At 42.6% G+C, this 27,966-nt stretch overlaps 1 protein-coding gene across 1 annotated transcript; it reads right to left on the bottom strand.

The window, feature by feature from the left end:
* Positions 1 to 8,243: 8,243 nt before the first annotated feature.
* slc38a6 (solute carrier family 38 member 6) lies at positions 8,244 to 27,175 on the bottom strand (the record flags this gene model as incomplete). The annotated part of the gene is made up of 16 exons (XM_080750917.1): positions 8,244 to 8,657; positions 9,843 to 9,937; positions 10,076 to 10,220; positions 11,703 to 11,827; positions 12,696 to 12,796; positions 13,492 to 13,571; positions 14,941 to 14,997; positions 15,684 to 15,755; positions 16,392 to 16,450; positions 16,583 to 16,668; positions 20,008 to 20,086; positions 23,292 to 23,331; positions 23,743 to 23,795; positions 24,767 to 24,840; positions 24,980 to 25,110; positions 27,080 to 27,175. 16 exons carry the CDS (start codon positions 27,173 to 27,175, stop codon positions 8,574 to 8,576), a joined length of 1,377 nt encoding a protein of 458 aa, XP_080607043.1. The 3' UTR covers positions 8,244 to 8,573.
* Positions 27,176 to 27,966: the final 791 nt, after the last annotated feature.

The following is a 27,966-nucleotide window of genomic DNA, read 5'->3' as shown; positions in this document are numbered from 1 at the left end:
AGGGGGCCACTGTATTTCCACACTCACTCCAGGGGGCCACATTGCATATTGTTGCTGTCGACAGAAACCTCTTATCTCCACATTTGAACCTAACTTATTTCCCACTCCATCATTCTACTCTCACAAATAAGTAGCTAAAAACTCTACAAGCGCTAAACGTGTCACAATAAGTGGTGTTCTTTATTTAGTTATACTCACAATATGTAAACTTTATGAACTTTATTACAAATAAGTTACATAAAAAGAGTACAATTTTAATACTAGCCATCAAAAGCTACTAGGCCTAAAATGGACTAAAGTAATTAAAGGAAATCCTGTTTTGCATGTTTGGAATTAATATAATATATCAGTATTCCGATATTAACCTGTGGGCCTCATAAAGTGAAGGTGGGGGCTGCATGTGGCCCCCGGGCCGCCAGTTGCCCATGTATGTAGTAGATGGACGAGGAACCATTGAAGACTTCATACATATTCATTCATTTTTCCTTGTTCCTTGTTCCATGCTCTCTCTCTCTCTCTCTCTCTCTCTCTCTCTCTCTCTCTCTCTCTCTCTCCCTCTCTCCCTGTGCGGTTGGAGGAGGGTAGTCCATCCATAAATGCCACGATCAAAGTCTTGACTTTATTGGTGTTAGACTTGACCTCTCACCCCCTTCAGCCAAATGTCAGCACACCACATATTCCTCCTCCAGCTGTTTCAAATAAAGAGGCCGGGCTGCAGATCTTACACATCCCTGGGATAGAGACTGTCTTGTAAACAACCTCGTAGACATGACCTTAGTGAGAAGAGAAGAGAGGGGAGTCATGATAACATAGTAGAATAATTTGGTGCACTAGGCTCTGTATTCATTCATTGATTTATTATGTTTGTTTTTTTTGTTTTTTTTTTTACTTCATTTTTATCCCACGATTTTGCAACCCATTTTTCACCCGGTGTCAATTATCGAATGAAATCATGGGTGCTGCACTCCCTCTGCCAACCTGGGGAGACAACAAACTAACCTCATGCTTCCTTCTATGCATGAGGAGTCCAAGTCGCTTCTTTTCACCTGACCAGGGGGAGTTTCCCCAGTTGGACGTAGTGCGTGGAAGGAACACTTTATTCCAACCAGTTCCTTTCCCCTCCATCAAGCGCCCCGGATGGCCAGGGGGAGGCAGTATAGACCAGGATTACTGCATGTTTTTTGTGAGGGTACTTACTCTAGGAGACACAGGGAGAACATGGAAACTCCACACAGAAAGGCCCCTTTGCCAACCCCATATGTGCACTGATGACACGGAGGAGAGAACACGCCCCCAGCAGCGCCCACGGAGTCCTCGGCGGTTCCTACCTGAAGTTCCTATTGTGTACATGTCCTTATAGGCGAAAGTTTCCCCAAATCTTCTTCCCAAGTGTTGTGAGGATATTCATTTGTCACTATTTATGAGATAGGGCTTAAAGGAGTAGTTTAACCAAAACATTAGCTTCTTTCAATTACACAGCGCCTAGAATTCATGTAGATTATGTTTTTGTTGCATTCCTAAGCCAATAATTTGATGACCAGATGATGATCATCGGCCTATAGGAGACTCAGTGACCCAGTCTGCATGCTATCAATGTCATATAAATCTAATTCATTACACGGATACTGTATGTTTCACTGTAACTTTAACACAACTAACTCCCACATGCAGCCAACATGCATGTGTGAAGTGCAGTAATAACATTTAAACATGTCTGAGAAACATCAGAGGATTAATAGGAGCGATGATAAAAGGTTGCAAAGTTTGTAACTAGTCACCAAGGAGGACAACCACTATTTCTATGAAACTACTAAAAACAAAGAAAGTGTATTTCTGTCCAGCAGAGGGCATAGTGAGCCTGCTGAATCCATGTCATCATTCTCTTGTGTCACACCTCTCTCTGGTCTATCTCTCAATCATGATCAAGTTCTTTTTTATTTTCATTTTTTGCTTTCTGTCTGCCTGCTCTTTCCTGTCATTCCTCCGGTGCCAGAGCTGACATTTTTACGATCCTGGATGATTTGTTCAAGTCCCTCTGTTTTCCCATCTGCCCCTGCTTTGTGTCCCTCTCTTAACTAGCTCCCTCTCTCACTTCCCTCCACAGCCATGTCAGCTTGGATGGTTGTCATGGACAATATCTTGAATTATGCTCCTATGGGAGAAGTCTGCAACTACAGATGGATCAACATAACTCATTGAAAACACCCATAGACATGCAGAGAGACAGACAGACAGGCACACAAGCGCGCGCGCACACACACAAACACACACACACACACACACACACACACACACACACACACACACACACACACACACACACACACACACACACACACACACACACACACACTTCTGATACAATTACTCAAAATTGCATTTTACAGGGGTAGCCTGCGTGCAACAGTGCGTGCCGTCCTGGCACACGCACGCACGCACGCACGCACACACGCACGCACGCACGCACGCACGCACACACACACACACACACACACACACACACACACACACGTGACACACTTGGTCTACGTTCTAGTAATCCTCTGTAAATGATTGAATATCTGCCACCTGTAGTGTTTCCACATTCCCTCCATGGTCTACACTCCAATTTATGTCTCAGTAAGCCAGACGGCTCTATTGTTTGGCTCCCTGCTCAGGTAGGTTACACCCTATAGCTGCATCTAATGAACCATGGCATCAGCGCCAAACAAGACAATGGGGAATATTGAGGAATATCGGCCAGGTATGGCAAAGCCCATTCACTACTCTCTCTCCCTCGCTAATAAGTGAGAGCTAACCCTGGTGAGTAAAAGCCCCAGGTACATAGGTAGCCCAAGGTATATATAGCCACCATACCTTCTACAGTCTACACCATCCCAAACCCATTGCCCTTTAAGCTTAATTTATACTTCATCGAACAACTGTGGCGCTCGCCAGCGTGCCACAAAGTATAAATTAAGTATGAATTAACCATTATAGCGCCAGAACTATCCCCCACTAATAGTCACCTATTACCAGTGACTCCACTGGCACTGACCCCTCCACAGGTAGAGCCCTGTACGCATGTCTACAAACTAAATAGAGCCAAATGAGGCCTTGAGTACACACACACACACACACACACACACACACACACACACACACACACACACACACACACAAATTCGTGCATGCACACACACATGCGCATATCCCTTGGGTCCTTAGTGGACAAGCAGTCCATAAATCACACCTATAAAAGCTGATTCGGTACTAAATGTCCCTTTATTCACAAGTGGTGTTTACTGCTAGTGCTCTGCCGCAGGAAAACATTATGGAGGTTTACTGCACTGCATGGAGACTGGAGAAGGGGTTGAATTTAGTTTATGTATGATATATTTGTATTTTTCTACAACGAGGGAGTACGAGGGAGAGAGAGAGACATAAGAGTCCAAGGATGTTACCTAGTCACTTAAGAGGATACTTTCCAGGAAGAGATGGGGAGGTCAGGTATGCGGTCAGAAGCAGAAAGAGTGGGTATGCACTGCAGAAATAAAAGAGTGGTTACTGTGAAAAGTGGAGGAATGTAAAGTGTGAGAATGGTGGGTCCTGTGCGGGACAGTAGAGCAGGGCGAGGAGGAGGAGAGGGGAGAGAGTGGGGTGGGGGTCGTCTGTCACAGCCCCTCCTGGGTAATTGGCTCCAGATGTGAGGCAGCGTGGCCCCTACGCCAGTGAGGCGTCAGGGCCGCATTAAGGGCTCAGTCTAGGGCTGATGGGATTGCAGAGAGACCAACTCAACCCCGCACCCCCCCCCCCCCCCACCTCCAAAGTAGAGGCTAGCTGCACAAAGTCCCATACCGTGTTGCTGATGACCACTGAGCAAGGCGCTGCGTTCTGCACAGTAAAGTCCTCTGTGTTAGTTTGAGCACTTAAGGATCAATTCTTTCAGTTTCATAGTCATTTTGTATCTAGTACAGTGGTTCTCAAAGTAGATTTCAGGGACTCTAGGTTCCTTTAGGACCCTGTAACTCTGACAGTGTACAAATGGAACCCTAACGGGTCCATTTGGTTCCATTTGTACACTGTCAGAGTTAAGGTGAGACCTTGTGAAAGTTTGAGTAACACTGATCTAGTACACACCGCCTTCTGAAATGGACGTGGACTGTGGATTGAAACACTTCTCAAAGACACAAGTGAACAGAGTCTTGCTTGTTTAGTGAAGACTGTTTTGTTTTTCTCCAACACTGACCTTGGTTTTCGGTGCATTGACAAAATGAGAATTGTCATTCTCTTTCCCGGGCTCATTATGTTTTCATCGCTATGGTAACCGCAGCGTTGAAGTCAGTCTATTCTATGTTATTGTGATGCTGCTATTGTGTTCCATGCCCTGATTGTGGACTGACAAGTGATGAGTAGGCTGTGTCAGGCAATTTCTCCCCGAAAGCCATTTTAAGGGTCTCTGTTGAAGGCAGGACTGTGTTTGCTGCCTAGAATGGTTAAGCACTTAATGTCATTGCAGTAAGGTGAAGGTGGAGGGAGCTTTGTGTAGAACATCTCACTCAGATATCCTTCACACCGGTGTGAAGGAGAGGTTATCACTCATCTTCTACACATGTAAAAGTCAACAATCTCTTCTTTTTTTTTTTTTTACAACATGACAGTGTCAGAAGTCACATCGTATTTACAGTCTGTGTACTGTATGTACTGCTATTGTGAAAGATAATGTTCTGAAGGGTTTCTATGGGATTCTTTTGTCCCACCGAGTACTCCCTGACCGTGGAACTTCTATCGATACAGTCTTGTCTAGTCTAAACAACGTTTATTGGAGTACTTCTGCTTCACACCAGAGTAGATGGTACCATGAATGGAGCGCTGGGAATGAAAGGGCATCTGTGGTCTTAAAAAGAGTCCTCAGAGTGAGGAATGCTCTTACTGTGACATGAAAAGCATGTTTACAGATAGACCATGGAAATCGATTAAGAGCAGAAAAGCAGCATGGTGGATGAAAATGGAGGCAGAGGAAGACAGGATTCTTGCAAGACCCATCATCGACAACGTGTAACTGCATTATACAACAATAACTAGCAAGGAACAAAGCATTCAATCATAATGCATAATTGTTTGAGGGCTCATGTGAAAAGGACAGCTGAAGCAACATTCTTATAAATTAGACTTAAGTCACTATGGACAGGACTGTGATGTTAAAATATGATTTTAATGTGCAAACACACTTACAGGAACGTATACTTTCTAGTGGTGTGCATGCGTCAACACTAACATAGACAAGGGTCAAAGTAGGTTCATGGGGTACCAACCAGCCAGGCCCCCCCGAGTCCTGATTTACAACAACAGAAAACAAATTTCAAAGAACACAAGCGACACCTCTTAAAATAATACCAGAGTGGAGGCTGCCAACGGGGGTTTAATTTCAGCCCACCATCGTTCCTCAGCTCCATTCCGTCTCTTAGCCCTGGGAGATGGTGCTGTCATACGACTGGACAAAGGCCCAGAGTGTGAGTGAGTTTAACTAAACAAAAACACTCTCCCAGTCAATGTGGAGGCCTGCCCCAGTCCCGGCCTCCATAAAAACAATTCTGGTCTGCGTTAAACATGCACATCTCCAACACGTGATAACGCTGGGAGAGAATTGCCGCATCTGGTTATATATCTCTTGCTTGGATAAGCCAAGAAAGGAATGTCAACAAAGTGGGGAGGAACAGAGTTATGGGCTGCTATGGACAGGTTCCAACACTAGGTGGTAATCTTGTGTAGTATTTGGGTTTTTCTCAGCAGTTGATGGAACCCTTGCCATGTGGAAGAAGCATCCTATGGTTTGGAAGACGAGGGTGCTGTTGTGTTCCTGATTATCACCACTTCAGAAGACTTTGTGATCTGACCAAAAAACAACAATGGTGACAGGGGGCCAACCTCCAAACTGTTGGCGTCTGTAACCATTTAACATCTATGTATGTGTCTACACTACAGCCGTGCTCTGTGGAAAATCCTCCCTGCGCTATCAAACATGCACAAGCTTAAACCAAAGCAGGCAAAATACGCCAGTGTTGATGGAGGCTGAGCTCAACTCAATCACGGAGGGCTGCTCTCTAACATAGGAATAACCTAGGAAGGGTGGTCAGAGGGCATCTTGTGGGTTGAGGAACCTCATGTGAGGCGTGGTGGGAAAGCACTGCTTTACAGGAGGACGGGGAGGCGGGTCATTTAAATTTAGGCCCGCGCTGCGAGCTTGTAGATCTGCTATTTTTGAAAAAGTTGTGAAAATGTGTGCAAATCAAATGTTGCTTCTGGGGGGTCCCTGGAACTAAATATTTTGAGATGGGGGTCCTTTGCCAAATACATATCATTTTGGGGGTCCTTCACATGAAAAGGTTTGAGAACCACTGACATAGTAGTCTCTCAAGAACAGACTAACTGAGCTCCAGTTAAGTGAAAAGGACCTTTTCTTTGACGATGGCTGGCCAGATTGCTGACATAGAAACATAGGTTTTTAATTTTTTTTAGAAGGATTCAAAAGACACTTATAGAATGGGGTCAAAATTCTAATTTTCACGATTTATCAAAAATAGCAGATCTACAAGCTCGCAGCGTGGCACGAGCTTGTATATCTGCTATTGTTCAATAGTTAAAGCATAAAATAATGATACACAATATTGTGTACCCGTTCTAAATGGCTTAAAAGCCTAAATTAAGCCTGGTTTATATTTCATCGTACAGAGGTGTCACACATCGAAAAGGCCAATCTAAAAGCTCACAAAGCATTGCATCTGCGTGCTTGTAGATCTTCTTTTTACCTCTGCATCTTACCGTGTTAAGACGGATCATAAATCATTATACTTTGTCACTGGCCCAAAATAGTGTTTTTTCAAGCTGATCTGGCGTTGTCGTCGTCCTAAAAAATCTGTTACTCACGGCGAGCAATGCCGTTGTGTGTCAAAGTATACATTTGCCTTAATTCCTTAGATTAAAAGCAGCAGTGGGGTGGCCATGGGTTCCAGAGCCAGCATGAAGAGAATCTAAACAGCATCGTGATTAGAAACGTACCAAGCATTTGGCTTTCATTAGCTGCAGACAGAACCCCCAGCCCGACACTGAGGAGCTTGTCCTTATGTCAGTACTACGCCTGCCAATCAAACACATGGCTGTATGACATGCTATACTGATTAGCTGATCTAGACGCCGTGGTGGTCAGAAAATAAGTCAACAGTTCATAGGCCTACTGTATGATAAAAAAGTCCCTTTTATTGATCAGCCATTTTGAACATAATCTTAACATTGTAAACAAATACATTGCATGCCTGCATACAGTTCATAGTCTTTGGTCTCAGAGCAAATATAAATAAAATCAGCAGCAGCAGCAATTTTTCCATTTACATTATGATATGAACCTGATGTGTGATATTTAAACAGTCCTTCAAGAAGTGGATTTATTTCGAGAGCACAACCGGGAGCTAGGAAAAGAAAATCCAGCAGAATGACAATAGGAAAAACAACAATAGGAAACATATCAAGGTCACAGTGACATGTAAACCGTTTGGTGTGCTGTTAACAAGGTTTGACAGACACAGTGAAAAGCCAGGCCTTACTCCATTTATAATGTTATGGTCCAGAAGTGGGTTAAAATAGTATTTGTAAATACCTTTCAGGGATTGTTTCATGTTATGTCTGTCACTCTCATAATGCATCCTTCCTACTGTACTGAGATGTGTGAAAGGACATTCATTCTACATGAAATGCCTTACAAAATGTACAAAAAATTTAAAATAAAACACTTCTTGTTTTTGACTTTCTGATCATGATTACGATTTTATTTTAAGCCATGTAAGCAGTTGTACATCTTTATGCACTGACTTGCAATGCTGCCTATCTTGGCCAGGTCACTTCTTGCTAAAGAGATCTCAATCCTGGTTAAATGAAAGGTTAAATATATAAAATATAAAAGTATAGCCGAAGTGGCAATGAATTTGGACGCTTTTCATTTAATATACACAAGAAGAAAAACCTATTTAGTAATGACGTGTTTCACTTTACTATTATTTGTTGCTATTTTGATCAAAACGAATTGCCATTTCTAAAAGAAAGTTTAGACAATCACTGGAGATTTGTTGGCAGTTTATAATAACTGACAACCTGCTTGACAATACCTGAATCTCATTTATAGCAGCAGAGTAGCAGGGTAAAATCACTGCATAAAAAACAAAATCATTGTGTGGAGAATACGTCTTTAAAAAGGCACAGATGAATAAATGGGGACATTAAAACGGATTGATTTGAGGAAGACTGTGACTCTACATAATAAATGACGCTTTCAAATTAAGCTTGTGAATAATAAAACAACAAAAATGAATATAAAATGATCTTCTTAAAACATATACAGTAACTGACAAATCTCTACAGCCCCAGATTGTAAACAGTTTATACAATCTTTATTGTAAAGAAAATTTTGATTACATTACTGACTGGAGCAATTAATGATCTGTTCCCTTTCTTTTATCCATTAGTGTTTCTGTTATTTGGCACGCGTTTCCCTTTGTTCAGTCTTGGGTTTAACATGATGTTGGTGCTGGGCTTACTGGTTTTCAGGCATCCTGCGCCCACGTGACCACAATGACAGAGAAACTGAGCACTCCCACAATCAGTCCGAACACCAGCAGAGCTACAGCCTAGAAAACACAGAGGACTTCAGTCAGCAGAACCACATGGGAGGTTATGGGGCTATGGCTGGGCGATATGAACTGAATAGCTCAACATTGATAGTGTAATAATATTGTGGGGATGATTACTGGTGCTTCCCAAACATATTTAAAAACACATGAAAATTCTGAGAAACGGTTATTATTAATATGTATAATATAATGTAATAATATGTATTTCACTCAGCTAGAACAGTTTAACAAGTTCAGAAAATGGCTTTGTTTACTGTAATGCAGACAAGTGGCCAAATATGTAAATCATGTGTTGTGAACACACAAAACGTGTGTACAGAAATTTACATGCAGGTTTCTGAATTTAGAAAAATCCAGGATGAGGTGAGAATGTGTGTATACACTGACTGTGTGATGCTACGAGTTGGCCAAACAGAATCATGTAAAAGTGTGAATTTGGGTGACATTTCATTAGAGCTTTTTTCTTTCACATGTAATCTACAGTATAGTTGATTAGTCAGGCTGCTGTTCTACACTACCAGTAGATTTTAGAGCATAAAGGCAACCAAAAAGAATAACATTACTTAATCACATCTTCTGTGTGTACAGCACACATACATTTTTCTTTAGGTTTGCTGTACTAACTGGGCCTTTTGTCCACCTCTCCATTATAAGTTACATCTTATTATTGATCTGACTATATGGACACATTATTCTAACCTTGTACTGTGGGTGAACAGGCCAATATCAAAACGCAGTTTAACTTTACACTAATGTCTAGTTTCCCAAATTTAATTGGGGCAATTTCTGCACAATATGGCATGCAATTTCAGGATAATTCTGAGATGTATCCAGAAAAAAACACTTAGTAACAGACATTATGTGCAATATGTGGTGTTTTATGAATTTCAAAAAGAGTATGCACGTTTCCTGTTTTGTGCATACAAAGATTCCTACCCCTAAAAAATATACATACTTTTAAACATTTGGCACCAGGAAAAGACTATAATTTCAGAGGCTATCTAGTCTAATATAATATCACAATATATTTGTTATAATTATTATATTGATATATTGACCAGTTGTACTGTGTCATATTACAGCCAACACGCAGAGAAAGTAAGCAAAACAATGAGTAAAATGACTCATAAAACTTGTTAAAAGACTTGTTAGTAATCCTATATTGGAGAAGCGTGTGCTTACCCCAACAGACTCCGGGGATCTGAGAGGTCCGCTGCTGATCTTGAGGTAGAATATAGCAGGATAAACAAACAGGAGGCAGGTGGATGTGGTTGACCCTAGGGGGGGACAAACAGGAAAGTGGGGCTTTAGGTCTGACCTCGGGCCTGAACCCGGATACCATACACTTTACATGCAATGTAACTCCACTCCCCGTGCACAAAGTGATTCACAAAAATAGCCGTGCACAAACATACCCACAACGCCGAACACGTTTCTGATGTCTGGGACGAAGATGGCGAGCAGCAGCACCACGCCCAGGATGGTGACGGTGGCCAAGACGTGGGTGATCCAGGAGAAGCGCCGTCCTCCGCACAGCAACACGGTCAAAGATTTACGGGCCTGGAACACATAGAGCGCTGGGTCAGATCACACACACAATTACTATAGTTAGAAGACCTACTACTGGGGCTGACGCTTGGGTGGAGGCCAGTGGTGTCTGCTCCCTCTCTAGAGCACTGTTTCCCAAACACTGGGTCGGGGACCCATTTGTGGGTCATGGACACATTTTTATGGGTCCCTTATTTTTTTTGTTTCCTACATGTTGTCAAAACATTAAAAAAAAAACAGTACCCCAAAAGCAAAGATTTTAATGAATATAAAAATATATACGTAATGATTTTTCTAAGTAATTCAAATAACTAGTAAGGGCGACAGACAGATCGCCATATATGACAGATCTCCATATATGGGCATAAAAGGGATTCTGTTAAGAGTGGTTCCACCATGACATCAGAACATACAATACCTTTTATGCCCATACATGGAGATCCCTGCTCTGAGTATTTGACATCACTGTGATGTCACCTGTGATGTCGCAGTGATGTGTCAGGGGAACCACAGTGTCAGGCGTTATCCCTGCTCTGAGTATCTGACATCACTGTGATGTCACCTGTGATGTCACAGTGATGTGTCAGGGGAACCACAGTGTCAGGCGTTACCCGTCCAGACGGATACGGTTAAGATGTGACGTGAGTGAAGGGCCAAACAGTGGAGTATTGGATTGAAACTTGAAATACCAAACACTTAGTGCTGATATGTTGAAACTGCATGAATCTGATAGACACAAAAGACCACTTTACAACAGCTTTACTGTATATCTCACATTATCAAAATTCCCTATTTTGCATGGCGTCTTATGCCTTATGACAAATGTTATTAGGCATTCAAAATAAATGTAAATAGCCGATAAACAAGCCCACAAATTTGTCAGATGCTGCACTAAATAGGGCCCATTGCATTATGTTATAATATGGATCCATGGTAGACTGTTTCACTGTTACATTATAAACATTTAACATTTGAGTACATACAGAAGTCACGAGTCAAGTATGAGTCACTAGTGCAGCCGGGTTCCAACTAGGGCTGCACAATATATCGTTATCGCATCGTTATCGAAATAATATGCGCAATATCAGTATCACGAAAGGCAACAATATCGCGATATATCGCCCTGGCCAATATATCGTCCATATCATTGCCCATATTGCCAATATTGTTGCCCATATCGTTGCCTTTTGCCTTTAGCTACACTTCAAATAAATCAAAATTAAAATAACAAGTGTGAGAACCCAATTGACTTATTATTATGCAGTTTTTTGAATAATGCTTAGTTGTCACTGTTGCAAAACTTAAAATATTGAATATGAAAAGTGTACTGAATATTGTATCAATATCGAAATATTTGGCATAAATATTGAGATATGAAATTTGGTCCATATCGTGCAACCCTACTTACCCCCATTCCAGGACAATGAGACTGCATTGATAGGCAGCCTGCACACATTCTACATACATGGCTGTTGGGTGGGGTTGTCTACTCACAGGGAAGTGGATGACGGGCACGGTCAGCAACACAGCCAGGAGGATGGTCAGACGAACCGACATCACCATGACGTCCCGCGGCATGTAGTTGTCATAACTGAGCAATAGCTCAGAATCCACCTGGGCTATTAGAGATTAGAAATATTAGAAAGACTGCGGTTGACATGTCAGTTATCGCAAGGGCGTTCGCTAAAGACACACTATTTTGGGGGTAGTTCACCCCCAAAATGACTTTTTTTCTATTGATTAGTCATTGATTAGACTTGAGTTGTTTGTCTACAAAAATCACACTCGTGTGAACTGAGCGGTGGTGTGTGTGTGTGTGTGTGTGTCTGTGTGTGTGTGTGTGTGTGTGTGTGTGTGTGTGCGCAACAGCGCCCCTCCCTTAACATGTGTGGTCAGAAAAGGTTACTGCAGGGCCAGGTTACGGACAAGGAGACATACATACAGACAGACAAACAGACAAACAGACAGACAGACAGACCCACACACACGGCCACGTATAGGAGCGTTGTGACCACCGCTCAAAAAAGACAAGACAAGAAAAAAAGAAAAAGAAAAAAAGATTATAGTAAATTTACCCCCATTGATTCTGGATGAGGACCCAAATGGATGGGCCTGGATGGGGACCCAAATAAGGGCCAGATGGGGGTCAATGGGGGTCAAAATCAATGGGGGTAAATTTAGAATCAAGGGTCAAGTAAATTTACCCCCATTGATTCTCAGACAAATGCATTTGGGTCCCCATCCAGGGCCTTGTATTTGGGTCCCAATCCAGGCCCATGCATTTGGGTCCCCAATCCCCATCCAGAATCAATGGTACATTTTTACTATAAAATATATAAAGATTTAATATAATACATTTTTTGTCTTAGGAATGCGACAAATACAAAAACATATTATTGAACTCAAGTCTCCAAGGTGTGACTAATCAATAGAAAAAAGTCATTTTGGGGGTGAACTACTCCATTAAGTGTAGGTTTGCTCTCTTACCATAGAAGGTGAGGTAGCCAAACAGGGCAGAGAGCAGGTAAACAGTGAAGCTCAGACAGATGCTGACATTCGTGACGTTCTGCATCCTCTTCTTTGAAGGTCTGAAACGACAAGTCAGGAGACAACAAGCACATCATATTTATTTAATCTATCTAATTAGCACATTATATGTTTGATTACTGATGTTAACCCATTCAGAACGGGTACACATTTTGTGTATCATTATTTTATGCTTTAACTATTGAAAAATAGCAGATATACAAGCTCACAGTGCCGCGCTGTGAGCTTGTAGATCTGCTATTTTTGAAGAATTGTGAAAATTAGAATTTTGACCCGATTCTATAAGTGTCTTTTGAATCCTTCTAAGATGTTTTGAAAAACCTATGTTTCTATGTCAGCAATCTGGCCAGCCATCGTCAAAGAAAAGGTCCTTTTCTCTTAACTGGAGCTCAGTTAGTCTGTTCTTGAGAGACTACTATGTCAGTGGTTCTCAAACCTTTTCATGTGAAGGACCCCCAAAATGATATTTATTTGGCCACGGACCCCATCTCAAAATATTTAGTTCCAGGGACCACCCAGAAGCAAAATTTGAGTTACAAACGTTCACTTTGAAAATACATATATTCAAAGATTTGCAAACATTTTCACGACTTTTTCAAAAATAGCAGATCTACAAGCTTGCAGTGCTGTGAGCTTGTATGTCTGCTATTTTTCACTGGTTAAAGCATTCAATAATTCTAGGCCTAAATGTTAAGAAGATAGATTAGGATGTGGCTGAAAAGTCTGTAATGCTGACCGGTCCAGTTCGCAGTAGATGGGCAGGACGGTTGTGTGGCACAGGAAGGAGAAGGCCATAGTGGGGATGGCGTAGGCACTCTGCAACATATACATCAATGCATCATTAACAACTTAGCTGAATATACTGTTAACTGGCAGTGTATCACAAATATCACAATATTCTTCACCAAATAACTTGATATTATGATATTGTGGGGATAACTATTGGTGCTTTCAAAAATATTGACACAATAGGTCTTTGATAAATAACCACCAGAAATTACAATGTTAGGAGAAAAACTGCAATAAACTAAATTAATCTCAGCAATTTCTTCTGTTTAAACTGATACTGTCAAAAGGTGTTTGGTTACTATTGAATATTGAAAGTTGGGTAGTGAACCATTCTGGGGACAGGTTGGGAGCAGAGTCTGGAGGGACTGTATTCTTTCTGTCTTTTTGTTTTCAAATTATGTTGTCTTGTTTTGTTTTGTTTCCCTTTCTCTGTCTTTTTCAGTTTGTCTTGTATAAAGAAAATGAGAAACGATAATGATAGATGTACCTTGTGCATTGTAAAAATAATAATAATCACCAGTAATGCCTATATAAAAGGCAAATCATGGACTAGTCAACTAGCTGTTCAACAACAGTCAGTTCAGTTAAGTTCATGAAATGATATCACTTTACTGTAAGGTAGTCTTTTAAACCAGGAGAAGACAACACTTACTGGATATATCACAATATCATGATATCCAATATCCTGGACAATATCTAGTCTCTTATCACAATATTAATTTAATACCTTTAAGACTCGTTAATCGGGAGATAAGCGACCGTCAGGTCGCATGTATGCACAAATTGGCCGTAGCAAGTAGCAACCTCATGGTGGGAAATCAGGGGGCGGAGGTTGTGGTTTGCCAGCCAAGGAGTGTGTCTGCAAAGTTTGGCATGGATAGGGGCAACGGTGCCGGAGATAAGAGTAGGGCCAGTAACTTGAGACCTGACGGTCGCAATCAACACTTTGCCCAGCCCTAGCTGAGGGTTAGTTTCATTAATAGTTATTACCAGCGGAGCTGCAGAGTGAGTGTGACGTGTGAAGAAGCAAAGTTACAGAAGCAACCTTATCTGATCAAACGTGTTCAGAAAATACCTAAAAATGTGCATGTGCTAATGCTCTAACTTGTTTGTACCGTGCTGTGAAAGCGCCATGTGCTTGGTGTAATTCTGCACACACCACACATGTGCTCTTTGCAGGCATTTAAGCACATGTGACTGGCAGCTGCATGTTCCACTGGAGCATGTGGTGGTCCTTATACACAGTCCAATCCCTCGTGTTTAATGATTGGGAAATGTCACTGGTGTCAAACAAGCGTGTAGCGCTCTTAGTCTTGACAATGTCATACTGCCTCACATGGTCTGCATGTGTTGCTGCAGGGGACTGAAAAGATCTATCCTTAAACTGTATACACACCTTACTGGAGATGACAAAGAGTTTGGGCGTGCAGTCTGAGTCAGAGGAATTTGATATCTGGGAAGAGAGAGAGAGAGAGAGAGAGAGAGAGAGAGAGAGAGAGAGAGAGAGAGAGAGAGAGAGAGAGAGAGAGAGAGAGAGCGCATTATTTCAGAGATGACTTTGTGCAGTATTATTGCAAAGGTGGGCAAGGTTAAATTAAATTCCATTGTCCTGATTACGGTCTGAAAAGCATCAAAGTTAAGCACTTTCAATTCAAACTGGCACCCCTAGTTTGGGCAAGTCATTATGCAACATTTTTTAAAACAACCTTCTATATATAATAATAAAGAAATTGCTCATGAACAAGTCACCGATGAGTTGAGGGCTTTTAGATCGGCTATTTTCGGACAATCTTTGAACAGGGCTTAAGTGTTAAGTCACGCTAAGGCTGCATGCAGGGAAGTAATCGTACGGCCTGTATATCCAAAAAGGTCAAAGTTCATTTCCCAGCTCTGGCGAGGTGACTTGAACTTCCTTCCCCTCAGGACTGGCACCATTCACAGAGCAGGGTTCTCTCTGGTCCTCATCAGGCACCACTGACTCAATCAGTAAACTCTCAATCTCCTGGATTGATCCTTGACTGTCTGCTCTGGCATACCTCCCTCAGGTTGCCATGACCCATGGTGCTGTTTGTCTGTATGTCTGTCAGTGTGTGCGCAAATGCAAATAAGAATATAGAAAATAATGTGTTTGTTTGTTACCTGGTAGGAGTCTTGTAGCGTCGTCACATTGTGAGGAAGAGGGCAGGGGATGGACCATTTCTTAACAATAACCTACAGGGGAGAAAAGATTGTCAATTGAGCTAAATAAAAGTTAAGATTGTCTTGGTATCTGATCATTTGTACAGGCTTTACTTATTCTTTTAATAAAAAGGATATTTAATCCAGTGGTTCTCAATCTTTTCTTATTCCTAATTCTTTTTATCCCACGATTTTGTAACCCATTTTTCACCCAGTGCCAATTGCCTAAGCTGTAATCCTGGGCTCTGCTCTCCCTCTGCCAACCTGGGCAGGGCCCCGAACTGAGCTCATGCTTCCGGTTCTCAATCCTTTCTGGATCAGGGCCTACTTGAAATTCTTGAGAGCATTCGCGGCCCACCCATCGGACCTCTTTGGTGAACAGATGGGTGTGCCGCACACATTTTCAGAGTATGTTTATTTTTAACTTAAGACCAATCGATTGATTGTGTTCCACCTCGGATCACAAGGGAACTACAGTTTATACTTTAAGTGTTACTTACAAGTGTCTTGTAAGCCCATGTGGGCTGGGCACCATGAGGTGTAATAGACTTTAAAACTATACTTATTATGTCCATTGTCTTCCTCTCCTGACGGAGAGAGACAATTGCAACTACGTCCGAACTACAATGAAGATGCTGAATAGTTAATTGTACGTGTTGCAGAACTCACCACGACAGCGAAATATAGCATGAAGACGAACGCAATGCTACTGGTGTAGCCTAAGAACCCTGAGAGAGGGAGAGAGGAGAGAGAGATAAATACATATATATGTGTAAGATACAGTATTACACCTAGATCAGGGTCAGAGAATGTCACAATAAACCCTAGTAGAAGAATAAAATAGGATTAGGTCCACATACCAATCTTGGGCAATAAGGCCAGAGGTAGAACCACACACAGCGTCACCAGGATCAGAAGTGTCCTGCCATTCTCAAACCAGGCATCCCTGGAAAGGCACCACAGGGGAGACGGGGGAAAAAGAAGAGACAGCACACGAGGAAAGGGACATGAAATAACAAAGTCAAATGTTGTTGCTGAATCAAACCATGTTTCCCACCACAGCATCCCGGGGCTCTGACATGATGAGGACAGCGGAGAATGGATCTCTAGTGCCTGGAAACAGGCTGGCCCTGGAAATTTGTCTCCATTTCGTGCTCAAATACAGAGAGACAGACCCATCATGTGGTATGAATTAAGGGCTTTAGCCCTCGCAAACCATAACAATTATGTAATTCACATGCAAACGTTCTGTCGCTCCGTCAGATGAGGCCAGATTTCACTTGCTGGGGTTTTTGGTAGAGGGGGAATAATATTTTCCTTCGCTGAGGGATAGCCTTGGTGGTTTGTTCAGGATAGAGGCTAGGGAAGCTTGGGGGAGCAGGAGGAGTAGTATGGGGATGGGGTGGGGGGACTAGTGGTGACACATGTGGAAGGCATGCTGGCTCCGCTGGGGTCGGGGCGGTGGGGGGGGGGAGGGGGCGCTGGCTGGGCTCGGCGCTGCTGTGTGTCGGCCCGCAGCGTGGGGTCATGAGGGACTGGCTCCAGCACTGTTTATGGGGCTCCCATAGTCGGCAGCACCTGCTCCGACCGCATCAACACCCACTGACCCCCGTTTGGCAGCTTCACAGCTGCGAGGTTACCATAGGCGCTGAAGGCCTCGTCTCGCTGTCTACACAGATTCTGGTCCTTAACTGCGTGTCACAGAGGCCGGCCGCTCCTCCGGCCACAACTCTCACTGCGACGCCTCTCCCCGCAGCTCCTCTAAACTCCAAGCTTGGAGTAGCCCAAAAACCAGCCCTCAGCTCAAATCTTAACTCGAGCCTCCGGCCCACTGCTACACATTGTCCTGCCGGTAGAGGGGTTGCTAAATTAATATAATCTCCAACTACCATTGGGATCCACCCAGATGAGCTTGAATGGAGTTTACTGTAAGGGGGGAGGAAAAGAGGATACCTAGAATACCCATGAAATGTGGTGCATTTCACGCTTTAACAAGCTGCAGGATAGCACTCCCTCAAGGCTGGAGGAACACTGCCAATGAGTCAATCTCCACCAAGTGTTGGAGATCAGCATAAATCTGGCCTGTGCAGCACAAAGCCATCACAGCTGTCCATGACCTTGGCCCCCATCCCTCCAGCTTAAACAAGACAAACTTAACAGGACATACAACCATTCCATTATCATCATCATCATCACAGACCAACACTGAAAGACGAGGTACAACCGCGTTTCCCTCCCACCATATTAAGACAAATGAGCCAGCAAAGTAGAAAAGCTTCTTAATATGAAGCAACTCATTTATTCAGGCTTTGATGGGGGTTTGAATATGAAGTCTGTTAACAACCCAAAGCCACTCATTAACAGCGCTTGTTTTGTTTCCCTCAGCAGTGGGCCGCAATTAGAATGGCAAAACTGATATCCCCTTGTATCACTCTGATTCCGGGAGAACATGTGTGAGAGATTTGAGGGTGAAGGGACTGGGAGGGTTGGTGGGGGGGGGGGGGGGGGGCAACGCTAATACAAAGCAGCTGTGTGTGAAGGAAGATTCAGATGTTGACAGATCAGACCGAGAGCAGCTACAACTCTCGCTTAAATCAGTGTGCCTGATAATAAAGTGATGGTTACATTCTTGGCCTCGGACTTGCTCTGTGTGAGGGCATTGTCAGAGGTTTTGGGGGGAAAGTGTAGTGGGGGGGGGGGGGGGGGGGGGCTGGGGGGGGCATCCACCAACACAACCCCATAGGGGTCAATATTTACACCAGGGGTCTTCGACGTTTTCAGGCCAAGGACCCCTTAGTTAAGAGAGAGATGAAGCAGGGACCCCCACTGCCTTTTTTCATAGATTCCATATAGTTTCATCGTTTGACAGCACAATCGTCAGCGTATTTTGGATTCATGTCAATTTGTGTTCTCAGATATTTAACCACTTGAACCGTCAATACTTAATAAACTTGACCTTTCACTCTGTAATTAGTCATCTTTTTTTTCCCTCTACACCAAAGCTCTTTGCCAAAAATCTGCTATTTTTGGCTAAAATTCTCTGACTATGCAAGGGTTCAAGTGGTTAATATAAAAAAGGAGAAAAAAGCTTCTATCACACAAAGATTTGGAAGACCCCCGGTAGTAACTCTGAGGACCCCCTAGAGGTCCCGGACCCCCTGTTGAAGACCCCTGATTTACACTTTAACCACTTACGGCCTACGTCTATACTTCATCGTATGACGAATAGTGAAAATGGCTGATGTACAAGTTCACAACATGTGAGGTTGTAGGTCTACGCCTAGGCCTACGGATCTTCACTACAATAAGTTGAAAGTGAATAAATGTCCCCAAAAACAGGAATGCCAGGGTGTAATGTGGTTACAATAACACTCAGGACAGTGCTGTGTGCAGGACCAGTGAAGGACACTGGTCCTGCTGTTGATGGGTGATGAATGGCTCTCTCTCAAAACACACACACACTTCCTCTAGGTCTGCTCTGCGTTACACAACACCCGGCGCAGGCTTCCCTCCAATCGCTCACAGACAGTGTATTAGTGTACTGTGGTTTTGGCGAGACATCCTCCCGCACAATTCTCATACGGTTCCCATTGGCTGGCCTCAGATCAGTTTGGATCAGTGTAGCCTCGTGGACAGCATTGTCAAATTTGGGGTGGAGGGCGGGGGGGGGGGACTCGCTTATTTGTCGTAGTGTAACCAGGGGTTTTCAAACTTGTTTGACTCGGGGCACCCCTCTAAATAACTTTTCCATCCACGGCACCCATGGATTACACTGTTAATTGTTTGAATCTTACATTATTATAAGCAACATGAATATGCACATCTAGCTATTTTTCATGAAGAGAGTTGGTTGTAGATAATAAAAGAACTCATCAGGTACAGTGCAAATTGATGAATTGATGTATTCCAAATATCAAATTATTCTGAGACAGCCCTGGACTGCAATCACGGAACCCACTTTGGGAAACCCTGGTGTAACATTTAGAACCCAGCATGCTGACTGTAGAATCATGTTTTTTTTTCAGCATGGCTGGAAGTCTGGCGGAAGGGTCGGTCTGCGTTTGTGTTAATCTTGAATACCGCTGGATCGACGAGCAACAAATATCTTCTGCACACTGCCAGTAAGAATTACCTCCACTAATTAACTAATTTAACTTTATAATGGAAGTCAATAAGGCTCTGTTGGGTTGAAACCTAGATGACTGATGTCACAGGCCATACCCATGTGGCTTCCAAGATCAACATGATTCGATTTCTTTCATTTTTCATCTTACAGTGTACCTACCCAGGGGCATTAGGGCTGAGGAAGCTGCTGATGGCAGCAGGAAGCTCTTCCTTCAAGATGAACAAATAGGACGCCATCGCTGAGGAGACACAACAGTAGAGGGTTGGTCAGAAAATGTACGTCAATTTGTAAAAAAAAAAAAAAAGAGAAGTAGGCTCCAACAAGTGTGCAATGATAATCAAACACCAATACATGTTGTACACAGACATTATAATGTGACAAACAACTCAACTATAAACGCGCCAATCTCTTTGTGGATGTGTAGTAGTGTGTGTGTGTGTGTGTGTGTGTGTGTGTGTGTGTGTGTGTGTGTGTGTGTGTGTGTGTGTGTGTGTGTGTACGTACTGTATGTCTGTCTGTCTGCACAGCCATACATACTGGGGGTTTATCTTCAAAAGGACCCGGGCAGGGGCACCCGCTTGCCTAGTGGTCAAGGCGCATACCACATACTAGGCCATGATGCCTGCTGGCGTCGCCGGTTCGATTCCCGATCCGGGCGACCTTTGCCACATGTCATTCCCCAACTCTCTCTCTGTTTCCTGTCAGTCTACTATCCTATCAAATAAAGGCATCAAAAGCCCCAAAACAAATCTTTAAAAAAAAGAAGAAAAAAAAGCCTTTTTCCATTTCTTTTTTTTTTTTCTAAAAATAAAATGATATATTTCAAGACATTTTCCATCTTTTGAAATACACATTTCATTTTTTGTAGGAAAAGAAAATGGGATTTATACTCGAGTCGTGACCCATAAAAATTGGTCCTGACCCACTGTTTGGGAAACAGTGATCTAAATGATTTGCCCATATAAAACAACCAATCAACAAATCTTTACATTTTGTTAACACACAGATGAACTATATTCTTGGGAGTATGGGGATGATGTGCTTTTCAGTAAATGGGAGATGGGCAGGGGTAGGGTGGAGTGGAGGGGGATGTAGCTCAGTGGGGGGGTGTTCGAGTGTGACAGGCTGTTCCAGGGATCACCCATCTAAAAGCCTCTGTGACGAGGAGCAGACACATTATGCAGATGTTCCATCTACTGAGTAGAAGCAGTGGTAGAAGCCAGGGGAGAGGAATGGTACGGACAGGAATGTTAACAATAATGATCCCTGACGCTAATCCAGGTATTTCCCTCCCCTCTGCCTTCATAGGGAAACAGGAAATCACACACGTCTCCTGCAGGGCTCCTCCCCCCCAGCTTCTTAAACAACCAATCAGAGAGGGGATTATGGCCACTTCCTGCAGGGTCAATGTGGCCCCCCAAAAAAGTGGGAGAAACAGGGTGGAGGAGGCATAGGAGGATATGTGTGTAATGTTTGGACCTGGGCAGGGCCAGAGTGGAATGGAGACTCTCTGAAGCAGATTATAGTCAGTGGTAAAGGGAGGTAATGTTAGGGGATTTAGATTTGGGAAGCCAGGCAGATCCTGGGTGAGCTGGGACCTTACTGCCCTGGGGCAGATCTTCGAGTCTGCTTTAAACCAGCACAGACCCTAATCCCCAAGATCCCGTAATTGTTTTCATTAGAAAATTCCTTCAGCAACACAAGTGCCCACACAGATGCACACACACAGACACCGAGTCACAGTCACTAGTCAAATGCCATTACTGAGTACTAGCCTCTGCTTATACGAGAATATGTGATGGAGCTAATAGACTAGCAGACATTGCTGTGGGGATGTCTGTAGTGACTACTGTTACAGTGTGACATTTCACCCATCAATGTCAATGAAACAGGGGCCTACTTTTAGACCACGCAAGTGGATTCACAACGACAGGCATCACACTACAAGCATGATGTAATGGTTTAGTTTCATGCAGTTGGCTATGATGAGTGCAGCAGTATTTCCACAGCCATTAAGATGCAATGGAAATTCCTGGTGTAATGGTACTTACATTTCTAAACAAAAGGCCCTTGAGTAAACAAAGAAGATTGGCACAGTCAATACTGGAATGATAACACAGTCTAATAATAAACATATACAATTCAAGAAGATCTTGGGTAAACTATCTGTGTGTGGCCAACAAAGTCAGCACAGTGGGAGTGTATTCAAGTTAAGTCACTTTCATTTCATTAAGAGCACAGGGAGAGGCAGGCTGTGACAGCCCTAGGCTGGCCAGCAATTAAGGTCAATTGGCCCACCAGCCCTTGGCAGCATAGATGAGTGTTTACCCAGAGTGGGGCTAATTGCACGCCTATAAAAAGGGGCCCAGGGTGTCGACGGATGCACTGGGTATGCTAGCTTTGCTCACACTCTCACACATACTGCCCCATGCTGGTGCAAAACCACAACCATACCAGGGGGCACTGCAGTAATCCACTCAGCCTCGCCACTAATGACTGCAGTGGAGCAGTGGAGCTATCACCTCAGCTCTCAACCGTATGTGGGGAACTGAGGCTGAGGGATGGATGGAGATGGGAGAGGAGGAAGAGGGGGGAGGTGTGGTGTGGTGGTGGGGGGCGTCCCATTAGGTCACTCATCACACAGAGGGTGGGAGTGGGTTTACCATCAGTGATCAATTAGAGGCGAAGTCAGGTTTCAGGCCCGTGGGAGGGCTGCTCGGAGGACTGCGGCTAGGGGTCAAAGGTTATCAGGGAATCTGGGTGAGGGACTCACAGCAGAGAGGCACTAATATGACACAGTGCTCTCTGTTGACCAGCAGGAGGCACTATCTGACTCTTAAATTAAATTGGCAATGGGCATCATAGTGTAACCCAGAAATACTCCACACATTTTTCATCACTTTGTCCCGCAAAGAGAAAATGAAAACAACATCCAAAAGGTTGTCTACGGTATGCCCCTGTCCGACTGCAGCTTTAGCACCACACTACACAACACTACACTGCAACACGTAAAAATATCTACATTTTCCATTACACAAAAGTACCCCATATCGGTAAGAAACAAATTGACCCTTTTAACTGTGATTATAATACAATATAAATGTGTACTACAACTATCTTAATTATAATACACTATAATGGATTATAACTGTGATTATAATACACTATAAACTATTAATGTATTACTATGATAACTATAATACACTATAATAGATTATAATAGTGGTTATAACACAATATAATCTATTATCATGTATTACAACTATATCCTGGAGGTCTAAATGAAAAGTCAGTGAGTGATCAGTCATTATGAAGTGTTTGGCCCTGTTTGGCCTAGCTCAGACCTACTCTGGATTGGATACTTATTATTACTTATTATGTTCATTATGTTGTCAAATATAATGGAAGGGTGTTGCTTTAGTGAAATAATCAAGCCAACTTACCGCCAATATTTTGGATGAGAATAGTGATTCCAACCAGAATCTGAAAAATAAATGTTAATAAATGGTAAATGGTGCATTTATGTAGTGCCTTTATCCAAGGCGCTTTACAGAGATTGTGCATAACATTCACACACACATTCATACACCGATGGCAGAGGAAACCATGCAAGGCACCAACCTGCTCACCGGGAGCAATTAGGGGTTCAGAGTCTTGCTCAAGGACTCTTCAACACTAACTCTGGGGGAGCCCGGGATCGAACTGGGAACCCTTCGGGAACCCTCTGTGTTCTAATGACAGTTTCTCTACCCCTGAGCCACTGCTGCCCCTAATGTCAATATGTTTTCCTGGTATTTTGAAAGGAAATAATCACATGACATAATTGGTTATATTGGGATATGCTTTCTAAACAATGTAAACTCATGCTAATCCAAGACAGGATAGTATACTCACTTTCCCTGGCTTTTGCAGAGCTCGATTTCCAAGTTCTTCATATGAATTGATACCTAAAATATATAACAAACCAACTTGATCACATCCAGCTAATCAATGATAACATATGATAAACGTTTGCTGTTCCCTAGAGGGAAATTCTGGTGTTACAGCAGTAATTACAATGTATTGGCTTAAGGGGTGAACAGATTAATAGAATAATTGATTAATCGAACAACGAAAATGTATCTAATAACAATTTAGCAGTTAATAATCTATGTGCTCAATTAATTTACTTCTTTTACCATCATTGTATGGTCTGCAGATATTAATCAAATGATCAGAAACATTATTATGTACAGATGACAAAAAAATAAATAGTGACAATACATTTCATAAAGATAACTATTAGTTGCAGCAATAATTGAATCTACAAGAAAGCCCTCCATGTGAATTGGGCTCATTCTCCTTTTAGCAGTCACATCTATTCTCTTATTTGGAATCTAATCCGAGACAACAGTAGCTGATTAAGTGTCAGTCAGTGATGAGATCAAGATTGGAGATTGAATCACAGATCATTGAATCACAGATCATTGTATTCATTCAATTAAAAACAAACATCAGCTGCCTTTCAGCTACTGTGATCTAATCAGAAGTTCAGCAATAAGGACAGTTTAGGGTTGAGATTGAAAACTAGACCAGTTCTCACATTTTAAGTAAAAGTAAAGTAATTTCTGTCATGCAAATTACTTTCTAATCCTTTGATACAATTTCTGTGATGCATTGTGAGCTGGTAGATCAGTTAATTTCACTATTTTGGAAATAATTAGTAAATTCATACTGTATTTTTGTAAATCTGGGTCCTGGGGAAACGCCAAATTATCTTTTACATCAGTACTATGACAGCGGAATAAACATCACATGTACTGTAGCTTCACCAATCAACAAAGCAGGTTGAGATAAGACACAATGAGAGATTTTTGTATTGATTTGACAGATTGGAGACGAAAGAAAGAGTAAATGCAATCAACGGCTTTCTTCTCACCTGTTTGGTCACATATTTTCAGGAGGAGATGAATGGAGTAGCCAGCCAGACTGGACACCAGCAGCAAGAGGATACTAGAGAGAAATGGACGTCAATATGATATCACACCAATGTTCAACAGAACAGTAACACAAGAGGGCTCATTTGTATCTACTCTTCACGAAAGAATAGCGAGTGTTTTAAGAGCATTGTTATTGAGGGTGACATACTCACCAGAAACCAACAATGCCAGTGCTGGCCATAGCATATGCTAACCCCAGTATGCCACTGCCCATGATGGCATTCATCAGGTTAAAAACAGAGAAGGCAAAAGAGGCTCCTTTGGTCCTGGGTTCTGCTGCTGGCTACACGCAAAACACAACAAAAAAGCTGTGTTTTAAATTCCACACAAATAATAATATCAAATAAATAAAAAAGATAAAAAATCTGGACCAAAACAAACGAATGATAACACAAAGTTTACATTACAACACAAGCGCTGGAGAACCACTTATTTAGTCAATAATGGACCAAAATGATTATTCTCCAAATTACATTTTACCCATTTGAGTATAATGTTGGCATCAAAATGATGGGAGTAAAGATGGGGTAACATAGGTTTGAATAAACACTTGTACTGTAATAATTTAATTAAAGCTAGCCCAATAGATGGGTCTGGCCGATACATGAGACTCAGACTTTCATCACCAGGCATGAATTTATGCCAGATGAAGGTCTGAGTGACCGAAACGTTGTACCAATAAAAGTGTTCTAAGTGGAGACAGTGTGCTCCCCCTAATTACACTGTTTATAACAGTGTTGTGAACCACTGGTCAATAGCAATGACAGGGGGGAAAAAATCATTAGGTGGATTTACAGAATAAAGGATCTAGAATTTAAATGGATGAGATAGGATTTGAGCCCTTGACTGAGGGGCAGCTGCCTGGATACGGGAGAGAAATGGATGTAAATAATATTAGTTGAACATTGGTGTGATATCATATTATGATATCACACCAATGTGGTGTGATATCATATTATGATATCACACCAATGTTCAACTGAACAGTAACAAAAGAGCGCTAAGTTCCTGGGCCTGCCCTGCCCATCATTCTGGGCACTGCCCAGAATGGTTTGACCTATAGCAGGGGTGCCCCAAAGGTAGATCGTGATCTACCAGTAGATCACAAAGGCTGTGCAGGTAGACCATATAACATGCCCCTAATATAAAGGGAAATAATTCTAAACAAAAATCACAAAACCCCTCATTTTGGCATCTGTCACTTGAATTAAGTTGACTTGACTTGCCTGTCAGCTCCCTTCACTGCTTCTAAAGTAGGAAAACCCCCACAATGTAATGTTGGTTTTAGGTCAGTAGCATTACAAAGAACCCAAAACCCAAAAATCACTTCCATTTACCATTTCAAGTGCGTTTGTATCACTTCCATTTACCATTTCAAGTGCGTTTGTCTTATATGTAACGCCAGTGCCGCTCCTAATTTTTTTTGGGGTCTCCAGTCAAAAAAGTGTGGGCACCCCTGACCTATAGGATATAGGCATATCCTATAGGGTTACACCCCGCCATTCCGAAACACCGCTATTCCGAACGTTGACTTCTAACCCTAACCCTACCCCTAACCCTAACCCTAACCCTAACCCTAACTAACCCTAACCCTACCCCTAACCCTACCCCTAACCCTAACCCTAACCCTAAACCTAACCCTAACCCTGCTTCGGAATAGCGGTGTTTCGGAATGGCGGACTGTTGCCATCCTATAGGGAAGCAGGGAAGAACCAAGCCTGATGTTCCATTGAATTACACGTTTATAATGATATTATTACCACAGAAAAGAATTATGAATGACCACGACAAAAAAAACATCAACATCAGTTGACCTTAGAAATGTGGCATACTGGTAATAGAATATTGAACAACCAATAGATTCCACCACATTTATCTTTCAATAACAGATGAGCAGTTCCTGGTGTTTAAATTAAATAGTGGTTCCATCATGGAGCTTAAATTGTTTTTATAGCCTTCCCAATAAAAGGAACCCCTGCATAGTTTCTAATTACATTTTCATAATTTATCCACATGCAGGAACGTGGAAACGATGCAACAATTTAGACCAGACATACAATTTACAACCCACACATGTAAATGAGGGAAGCTGAAGGGCAAGCATGTGCATGCAGTTGATTTGCACTGTCTCCCCCTTACAAAGTTGCCTACTGCTACTTTAATTTGCTGTATGACCAGCGATCGTGCACTGCATGTTTACTAAAAGGTTGTAAAGCTCAAGAGATGCATACTTGTGAGAATAGCATACTTACATTTCCTCCTAATAAAGGACTCGATTCGCTGCTTTCCATGTCGCAGGGGTTCCCATTAACAGCAGCACGAACAGCTCTGTGAACACTGACACTCATCTTTACTAAAAATGGATCTTCACTCTCAGCAACTACGACAGACAAAACGGAACGGCAGCGATAATGTCCCGACGTAAAAAAGCGATGTTTTCAAGATGTCATCTTCGTAAATCCTCCTACAACTCTAGCAACTTTTATAGTTGCTGACTGTTGATGTTTATCATCATGTCCAGTGATTAGATCACATGACGAGCCGCTCCGTCGCAGATGCATCGTCACAGACGTCAGTATCCAACCAGCGCAAGGCTCTTGCTCCAGTCGACCAATCGCATCACGTCCACCAGTGATGACGTTGACCATGCAAACGCGTGTGTGTGTGGAGGCAATGTTAAGGTGAGTTGTTGTTGTTGTGAGAAGGTTTTGGGGATTGAATAACTCCGGAATCGAACCGGATAGTTAGATACGTACTGAAATGGACAGATCCATTTATACTTTTGAAACGTGTGTCAGTATATTCCGCAAATAGTCTGTGTGTGTGACTGTGTGTGTTAGCCTTGATGTAACAATGTCATGACCGATGAGGCTAGCTGTGTGTACTGTATGTTAGTGGCTAGTGCATGATGTCTCCTCTCCTCTCCTTCAGCATAAGAACAGTCCAACCTGTCGCCTTCATATTTTGACGTTTTGTAACAACGTCGACGTGACAACAACGCTGTGATAATAATAAGTGTCAAGTCGGTCAATTTGACTTTGCAGGACTGCATGCAAAGTCAATGCAAAGACACACGCACCGGGTGTCCCCAAATGCACACCCCGGGAGCCAGTAGATAAACTTTCAGGAATCACATAGC

Source organism: Nannobrachium achirus (genome assembly GCF_963921795.1).
Source record: "Nannobrachium achirus genome assembly, chromosome: 20".
Classification (NCBI taxonomy): Eukaryota; Metazoa; Chordata; class Actinopteri; order Myctophiformes; family Myctophidae; genus Nannobrachium; species Nannobrachium achirus.
The sequence above is the reverse complement of the archived record's forward strand: the minus strand, read 5'-3'. Positions and strand labels throughout refer to the sequence as shown.